At 58.4% G+C, this 8,724-nt stretch overlaps 1 protein-coding gene across 1 annotated transcript; it reads left to right on the top strand.

Moving 5' to 3' along the window:
* The first annotated feature begins 1,821 nt into the window (after positions 1–1,821).
* On the top strand, positions 1,822–5,583 carry CAMK2N1 (calcium/calmodulin dependent protein kinase II inhibitor 1). Its single transcript, XM_037140105.2, has 2 exons — positions 1,822–2,826; positions 4,255–5,583. The coding sequence occupies exons 1-2, from the start codon at positions 2,661–2,663 to the stop codon at positions 4,323–4,325; spliced, it is 237 nt and encodes a 78-aa protein (XP_036996000.1). The 5' UTR covers positions 1,822–2,660; the 3' UTR covers positions 4,326–5,583.
* Positions 5,584–8,724: the final 3,141 nt, after the last annotated feature.

The following is an 8,724-nucleotide window of genomic DNA, read 5'->3' on the forward strand; positions in this document are numbered from 1 at the left end:
CTTAAAGCCTTAATGATTGCAGACAGATGGCCGGCCTTGAGGAGCAAAGGGAGGCCGCGACCTGCTGCTTCTGCCAGTGACAAGCTGTAGGGTTTGGGGCAAGCCCCTGACCCTGTCTGGGCTTCATCCCCCTCCCCATTTGTAAATGAGGATTCCGGCTGGGCCATGTGGGTCTGCCTGGCTCTGGCGGCTCTGAAATGGGAATGAAGGAGGTGCTCCTGTTCTTCCTCACTGATTTCCAAGTCATTTGTCAAATGTTTAGTGCCCGTCCACGCTTAGTCAGGCGCCCAGAGCCTGATGCTGTTTTCGTAACAGTCCTCTGAGGCGCACAGGCAGATCCCTGGCCACCAACCCCACTTTACAGCCGACATTACGGAAGTTCAGAGGGGCCAGGACTCCCGCAGTCACACAGCCAGCAAATGGCAGGGCTGGCACTCAGACCCAGGCCCGAATCCAAAGGTCGCCATCATTCCATCGGCTGCATGGCCTCTGTGTCCCCTTTTCCAGCCCCTTCCTCCCCTTTACCCCGGAGGTGTCTAGTCTCTGGAGTCAGGTGACTTTTAAAAACAGTTTGGGGAGGTCGCTGGGCGGGCTCTTCTCAGGAAGCCTCTCTACCAGATGTTCTATCACCAACTCCCCTTTTCCCTCCAGTGCCCCCGCTTCCTGCCCCTGAGAGCTCTAGGATTAAGGAGAGTGAACCAGAGAATACGCCTGCACAGATTGTCGAGCACGTGGAGACCTCGGCAGGGCGACCTAGATGTTTTTCCTAACCTTGCCTGCAGCAGGTGGCGTGACCCCGAGGGACGGCTGCACCTCTCTGTGCTCTGGCTAGTTCCGTGGAGCGAATGCAGTCGCTAGGGGGAGAGCAGGTGCCCTGGGCAAGGATAACGAGCTGTCCTCGCGCACCTTGCCCCCTCGGAGTTACTGTCTGCTTGGCAGATGCGACTCCGGGGCCGTTGGGGCTGCCCTGCTTTCCCTCCTGGGATCAGGGACCTCGCTCCTCCGCTCAGAAGCCACAGGCTCTCACAATGACTCTTGGCTGTTGCTGGAAGGGAGGTCCCCGAGGGCAGAGGGCTGCAGGCCCGGGACATCCCTGGCTGAGGAAGCGGACGCTGAGAGCCGGGCATCCTGGGCGAACCCGGCGTAATGAGGCGCTCCCCTCTCCTCCCGGAGGCGGGGCTGCGGGTTTCCTCCCCCCATCCCCACCAGCCTCCACCCCGAGGCCCCGCGGGAGCGAAAGAGCCAGGCCTTCCAGAGCGAAAGGAGTGGGGGAGGGAGGGTGTGAGGCCCAAAGGGCCAGGCCCTGAGATTCCGAGGTGGAGCGCAAGTGTGGTGGGGGTTTAGGGGTTCCCTGGTTTGCGGCTGGCAGGCGAGGCCGTGTCCGTAGGTCACCTTGGTGCCCTCCGACCTTTTGCTCCAGCATCTGGCCTCCAGGCAGAGACCGGCATCCACCTGTCCTCCCCGGAGTGTGAGTCTCTGCCCGCGCCCGGTCCCGCTCCCCGAAGCCCCACTCCCCCCCCAACTCCCCCAGGGCGGGACAGGCGGGTCCCGCGCAGAGCAGCCGCGCACCGGCTTGGGACGGGTAAACACCCGGCGGGAGGGGCGCGCGGGCGGGGAGGAGGCTGGCGGAGGCCGCCAGGCCGGGGCGGGGCGCCGGGTGCTGGGGGCGGGGGCTGGAAGCCGGCAGCGGCCCGGCCGGTCGGCGCGGCCCCGTGACGTCGCTCGGCTTCCAGGGATCTCTCCCCGCGGCCCCGGGCCCCGCGCCCCCGCCCTCTCTGCTCCCCTCCTGCCTCCCCTCCGCCGGTGCCCGCGTTTCTGGCTCGCGCCGCTGGCGGGCGGGCTCCGCAGTCCCAGCCGCCCTCTCCTCGCTCGCTCACTCTCCTCCTTCCCTCCCCGGCGCTCGCTCGCTCTCTCTCTTCTCCCTCTCCACCCTGCTTCTTTCCCTTTCCATCTCCTTTCTTGCCTCTGCCTCTCGGATCCTGGTCTCGTCGTTCCCTCCCCCCTTTCTTTCCTCTCTTTCTCTCTCTTCGGTCCCTTTTTGTCCATTCCTCGGCCTCCCTCCCTCTCTTTCGGTCTCTGTTTTTATCCCCGTCTCCCTCTCGGTTGCTCTCTCACCCCCTCCCCCGGTACCCACCCACCTCCTGCCTTCCCTCCCCCTTCGCCTCCCTCCCTCTCCGCCCCTCGCCTCCCCGCCGCTCTCGGCTCCCCAGTCAGCCTCTCCGAACCCGCGCTGCAGCCGCCCGCACCCGCCGCAGGACCGGCCCGCCGGCTCCCCGGAGTGTGCCCTCCTGCCCCGCGCCCTCCCGGCTCGCTGGGACAGCCCTCCCCTCCCCCCACTAGCGGCCCCGCCCGGCCCCCCGCCCCGCGCCCGAGCGCGCCGAGGATGTGAGTCCTGCCGGCCTCTTCCAGAGCAGCAGCCCCTCGCGCGCGGATCCAGAGCGCAGCGCAGCGCAGCGGTGGGCGCTCGCCGGGTCGCTCGGGCCGGCTGCGCCCTCCTGCCCTAGCGGTGTCCCCGCTCTGCTCGCCGGCGCCCCAGCCGCCGCCGCAGCCCGCGGGCCGTCGCCGGCCGGCAGCTCCCGGCCCCAGCGCCGCTGACCCTGTCCGCCGCGGGCGGGGACGCGGGCGGAGGAGGCGCCGCTGCGGAGCCCCCGGACGCGACCATGTCGGAGGTGCTGCCCTACGGCGACGAGAAGCTGAGCCCCTACGGCGACGGCGGCGACGTGGGCCAGATCTTCTCCTGCCGCCTGCAGGACACCAACAACTTCTTCGGCGCCGGGCAGAACAAGCGGCCGCCCAAGCTGGGCCAGATCGGCCGGAGCAAGCGGGGTGAGTTCGCGGCCCCCTCCCCAGACACCCCTTTCTCGGGCACTGGCGCCTGTCGGGGGGTTGCGGGGTTCCCCCGCACCCGGGAGCCCGTTCCGACCCAGTGGAATCCCATCGAGCAGAACTGGGGGATCCCGCACTGCGGGTCCGGCTCCGCTGGGCCGTGGGAATCCCGCCCGCGCAGCCTGGTCCCCCGTGGGGTCGCCCAGGGGGCGTGGCGGCTTCGAGCCGCAGGGAGGGCTGAGAGGTTACGCCGGGACCCCACCCGCACCAAAGTTTGTGTTTTGATTTCAACCCCCCTTTTTGCGCAGTGTGGTCGCAGCTGCACTCACTCGGTCACCGGGGGTGGGGGTGTCCCAGGGCTCCCCAGGGGACGGCGTGTGGAACTGAGGGACGAGGACCCCATTCCTGCGGGGAAGCCGAGGGGCTTTCGGGGTTTTCATTGTGACTTGGCAGCGGGTGGGGATTTGCCGAGTCTGGGCGCTCGGCGGGAGAGCTGGAAAAGCCCGGGAGAGACCGGGACACAGAGCCGGTCGAAGGGGGGCTCCAGAGGCGCAGGGACAATGAGGGAGACCGACAGCAGCCGGCAGAGACTGACACGCGGAGGTGGGGGGTGTCAGTTGGGGGTGGGGACCGGAATGGGCAGAGACCCAGACAAAGCGCGGGGCCAGGGAGCGGGAGAGACCGGGAGCGGGGACACAAGTCTGGGGAGGGCAGGGAAGCCGCTGAAACAAAGAGGGCGACCGACATCCCCAACACGGAGAGGGACCCAGGGACCTCGACAGGTGACCGTGGCGCCGGGAGACTGAGGAGGGATTGAGGAAGGCAAGGCTAGGTCGAGATGGCGCGAGAGGTGGAGGACACAGCGCGAGGCAGCCTCGGAGAGGCGGGCCGGCGAGCGGAGGCTCTGACCTCTGCGGCGGCGGGCAGAGCGGAGAGGGCGAGTGCGCGCAGGAGCGGGTCGCCCGTCGGGCGAGGCCGGATCCGTGGAGCAGCTGCACGTGTGGGAACCGGCCCCTGGGGTCGCTGTCCCCGCACGCACTGCCTCAACTGGCCTCGGCGCCTTGGGTCCCAGACCCGGAGACCTCGGCTCCTCCTTCGGCCCTGCAGCCTTGTTTCTAAATAAATGCGCCCCGGGGTGGGGTGGGTGGGGTGGGTGGGGTGGCAGCAGCCTGGGCTGCGGGGTTTGCGCCCTCTCTGTTTCCTTTTCTCAGAACTGAGTGGGGAAACAGCCAGGGGGTGGGCTGGGGGGGGGGAGTGGCTCCAAAGAAAGGGAACCCGGGCCGAGGCCGAAAAGGATGGGGGCTGCGCGCGCGCAGGGAGCCCTCCTTCCCCGCCCTTCCCCAATCTGCCCCCTGCTCCCGGGCTTTTCCAAGACCCCTGGCGAGGCCCAGCTCGCTCACTTTTCCTTTTCTCCCCTCTTTTTTGCAGTTGTTATTGAAGATGATAGGATTGATGACGTGCTGAAAAATATGACAGACAAGGCACCTCCTGGTGTCTAACTCCCCCAAAGACAATGAGTTAAGGGAGAGGATAAGAATAAGATCGGCGGTAACAGTTATTGGCAAAGAAAGAGCATGAAAAAGGGAAAGCACTTTGAAATTTATTACTAGCTTGCTACCTGCAATGAAATCAACAACCTGTATCTCGTGTCGGGCCAGGAGACAGACGAGGCTGAGAAGGAGGAGGGGGGGGGGGGCTCTGGGCTCCTCTGCAAGAATAAAAATTAAAAAAATAACAGAATCACTATATACACACATATAAAGAAATAAAAAAAGAAGTCTCAGTTGCAGCTATTTGTCAAAATTACTATCCATTTCTTTTTATATACAGTGAATATCACGCAATTACAGGTCTGGGTTTTGAACCACTGAAATAATGAAGCGGCAACACCGGGTGTTTTGAGGTGTTGGCATTCTTTGCTGATTTGGCTGTTCCCAATGTTTACATTATTTAATCCTGCGAAAATTATTCTGTGCACTTGGATGTGAAATGCTGTTAAGTTTTATTTTTTTATGTTGCTATCCTTGGATATATCAACACACACACACACACACACAACAATCGGTACAGATATTCTGTTTTATTTTGGTCATCTTTCCAAGTTATCAGGAACATGTTTAAAACAAGAAGAGAACTTTTCTAAGGAATGATACAGAGAAAGAATCCCTGTTTTATTTTAAAATGAATGGTAAAGCTTGTGTTTCTTTGTGGCTGCAAGCTGTTTGCCCAAGTTAATGCAAATGGACACATTTTATATGTCAGGAAAGAAAAACCGTAAAAAAAAAAAAGAAAAAAAATGCTTGAGCTTTTTCTAACCTCTCTCTGCGGTCCGTCGTGTGAGCAGCCTGTTTTCCCTCTGATATTGTGTCAGTTTATTCTCTTTAATGGACTGTAAAAAAAAATGTAATCACGAGAGTGCCAAATATCTTGAAATGCCAAAAGGCATTTTGGTTTCTTTTTCCCTGTGCTCTGAGTCCACGTAAAGGAATGCTTGGAGTGTCTTTTCTGTTATTTATAGGGGTTCTCTTAAGGCACACCAGCGGCCTGTTTTGCATGGTATTTGCAAAAATGCCTCTTGCGTGAGGAAATCTTTTACCATTTTTTTTTTGTTTGTTTGCAACTTTGGACCTCAAGAGGTTTCTTCCCATCCCTTTTCCTCTTTTCTTAATTCGATATTCTGTATGTTGCACCTTCAACCAGCACACAGGGCTATTTCTCCTATGTACAATACAATAAAAGAAGTGTTCCTGTGTCTCACTCCTCTTTTCTGCTTTGGTCGTGGGGGGCGGGGTGCTGAGGGGGGCTTGCTGTTCACCTGTTGGTTGCAGACAGGAAGGAGTGAGGGGTAGCTCTGGTGGGTGAAGCAAAAAGGTGAAGTGGAGGGCACTGTGGGTGGGGCTCCTCCGATAGGAGGAAAGACAAGCTGGACAGGCAAAGGCCATCCCCGAAGAGCAAGTTCATTCTATGTGGGTTTTCACTGGGCTCGCTCTCCCTGCTTCCTGGAGGTTTGTGCCATGCCTGGTGGGGTATGGAGAGAAGGAAGGTTGGTGTGTTGAGAGGCGGTCAGTTGTTAAGAGCAATGTTTGGAGGCTGAGAGACGGCTTCAAATCCCGCTCCTTCACTTCCTAATTGCATAGACTTGAGCAAGTCCTTTCACTTCTTTAAGCCTCAGTTTGCAAATCTGTAAAGGGCATAATGCAGCTTCCAGCTGCAGAGTCGGGAGGATTTAAGACAACAGCCTGCCTTTCAAGCACTCGGATCACATGTCCACGTGTCCTTTACTGGGGCCACCTGTCCGAAAAGACGAGCCTGAGCAGGAGCCAGGCTCCTCCTCCCCTTCGTCCTGAGTTCACAGGCCCCTGCTTGAGGGATGGGCCTGGTTCCCTGGGGCCCACAGCCTGGGATGTCTCAGGCTTCCTCGCTCTGCAGTTCCCTTGCAATCACAGCTTTAAAATTCTCCTTATTAATTTAAAAAAAAAAAAAGCCCCCGGTTGCGTTCGGGGCAGTTAATAGACAGAGCAAGGCCCCTGTGGGAGGAGGGCTTGGGAGAAGGATTTTAGTTGAAGAGCTGCTGGGAGAGTCTCCTCCTGGACTGTTCTGCATCCAGGAGCCCCGCTGCCGGCAGCTTTTAATGTGTTTGTTGTAAAACTGTCAGCCTGGAGTCACAACACAGCTCACAGTGAAGGGAGCCTGCCTGTGACTCAGACGTCAGGTAAGACAGGCCCTGGGGTGGGTGGGGGGAGAGAGGGGCTCCAGAAGGCCTGTGGGGGAGGGGCGACGTGCCAGCTCCCTGCCCTGGCAGTGGAGGTCCAGCCGGGCAGAGAGCTCCTCATCCCGGTCATCCCATCAGTCGTTATTAGGAATGGCGGGCGAGCTGGTGATGGCGGTGCCAGCGGGATGCTTTGGGAATGCCAGCTTGATTTTCCCAGGCACATGACCCTGTCCCTGAACCTGGCTCTGCTCCCTGCTGACCCCAGAGAACCCCAGCATTTCAGAGCTAATGGGTCTTTAGCCGTCCAGGAGGCCAGCTTTTCCCATGAGAGGAGCGCCTCACGGAGAGTTAGGGGCGGGGCCCACCTTCTGGGCACCATCAATCTGCCGAGATGGGTGGGAGCCATGTGGAAAGGTCATTTCAGAAGAATCGGTCATGCTCGCACCCAGGAGTGATCACCGCTGATCAGAGCACCGGGCAGTTTCAAAGTGTTTTCCCTTCCGTCTCCCATGATTGACCTAGCAACTCTGGAAACCCACTACCCTGAACTCCATTTAGTAGGCAAGGAAATCAACACCCCAGAGCGGCTAAAAGGACGCCTCGTTCACACTAACACTAACAGTAAGCTTTTACTGTTTGACCCACTTGCAACAGCCCCACGAAGTACCCTGATTGTGCAGAAGGAGCCAGAGCTTTGAGACATTAAGTAACTTGGATGAGGTCTCTCAGCTGGAAGTCCCTGGGGGCAGAACTTGAACCCAGAGCCAGAGCTGCAGGATGGGGATGCAGAGTCATCTGGTCCCAGACTCAGGTTCAGTCCCAGCTGCAGCCACTCTCCTTGGGCCTTAAAGATCTTTTTCTTGATTTGTTGTTTTGAGGCTGGGCTCTCCTGCTATTCTGCACAGCGGACAACTGCGTAAGGGGTCAGAGGGAGGCAGGGCTTGGATGTGGTCAGCTAAGGCCCAGAGCTGCCCTCTGCTGGGAAGGGGGGAGTGTGGGAGCCCTTGGCCAAGGCTCAAGGTCCATTTTAATAAGCGATGTATTAAAATGTTCCTGCTGGAGGCCATCCCGTCGGCCAAGGCTGGGTTCTCTGCCCGGGAAGGCAGTCTGCCTCTCCCGAGGACTCCACTCAGCTAAAGGGAATATAAATCTTATAAATCCACTCTAACATTGGGGTAAACATTTGTTGAGAAGGCACTTGGGGGACTGGGTAGATATCAAATTATACCAAGTGCAGGATATCTGGTTCGGTAGCAATAAATATGAAAAAGGCCATTAGTAGTCAGAGGTTGGGGGAGGACGTCTCTGCCTCCATGCGTGGATGGAGCACCCAGGGCTGCATTATTCAAACTCCACTAATTGAATGCTTGTAATAAGCATCCATCTCTTTGGATTCTGCTTCCGCAGCCTGTCCAGGCTGACAGCCGGAAGGAATAGCAAAAAGCACCTCCAAGGGGGAAATTGGCAAATTAAGTTTTAAAGGAAAGAGACTAGAAAATTACTGCTCTCTGAAGGCCACAGATGAGGGAATGAGCTCTGGGAGCCTCTGCAGGTGGTGGGCAGTGAGTTCCAGGGCCCTGAGGGGCCGACCTGAGCGTGGCTGGTGCGGGTCAAGGGTGCGAATTTAGGACTTAGATATCTTGGACTGGAAACTTCTCTGCAATGCTTTCTAGTTATGACTTGGGGCCAATTTCTCAGGTTCTTTGGGCCTCTGTAAAATGGGGGTGCCAAAATACCTACCACACAATCAAGCAGGACCCCCTTTCTCCTCCCCAGCACAGGGCCTCATGCGCAATAAATGGTAGCCATTAATGTGTGAACATATGGGAAGTGCCTACTATGCGCCAGTGATGGACTTTCAAGACCTAGCAAACAGACTTTCAAGACCTTCTGGCTGCACAAGGCTGCTTTGCAGATGGGTTTTTGGCAGGCTGAGGGTACTAGGTGGCCGTGGAGGCATCACCATGGGGGTGGGGTGGGGAGTGGAGGAGAGGGCTTGCTTCTTCTTATCTCCATCAGCTCCCCCAAACCCCCAACAAATCCAGTCCTAAGTAAATCTGTGTGCTTTCTCTTCAAAGCAGTGTCAAGAGACGTCGCCCTTCCCTTCGAACCAGGTTGTTGGAAGTCCTCCCTCTTCCAGATGGGAATGAGCAGGGAAGACTCTGTGCCCCGGGGAGGAGGAGCTT

Source organism: Artibeus jamaicensis, unplaced genomic scaffold (assembly GCF_021234435.1).
Source record: "Artibeus jamaicensis isolate MK-2021 breed Jamaican fruit bat unplaced genomic scaffold, CSHL_Jam_final scaffold_847, whole genome shotgun sequence".
Lineage (NCBI taxonomy): Eukaryota > Metazoa > Chordata > Mammalia > Chiroptera > Phyllostomidae > Artibeus > Artibeus jamaicensis.

Excerpts from the sequence above, each read along its gene's own strand:
- CAMK2N1 (XM_037140105.2), top strand. The coding sequence starts at position 2,661 with ATGTCGGAGGTGCTGCCCTACGGCGACGAGAAGCTGAGCCCCTACGGC. Across the intron at positions 2,827-4,254 it reads GATCGGCCGGAGCAAGCGGG|TTGTTATTGAAGATGATAGG; the intron begins GTGAGTTCGCGG and ends TCTTTTTTGCAG.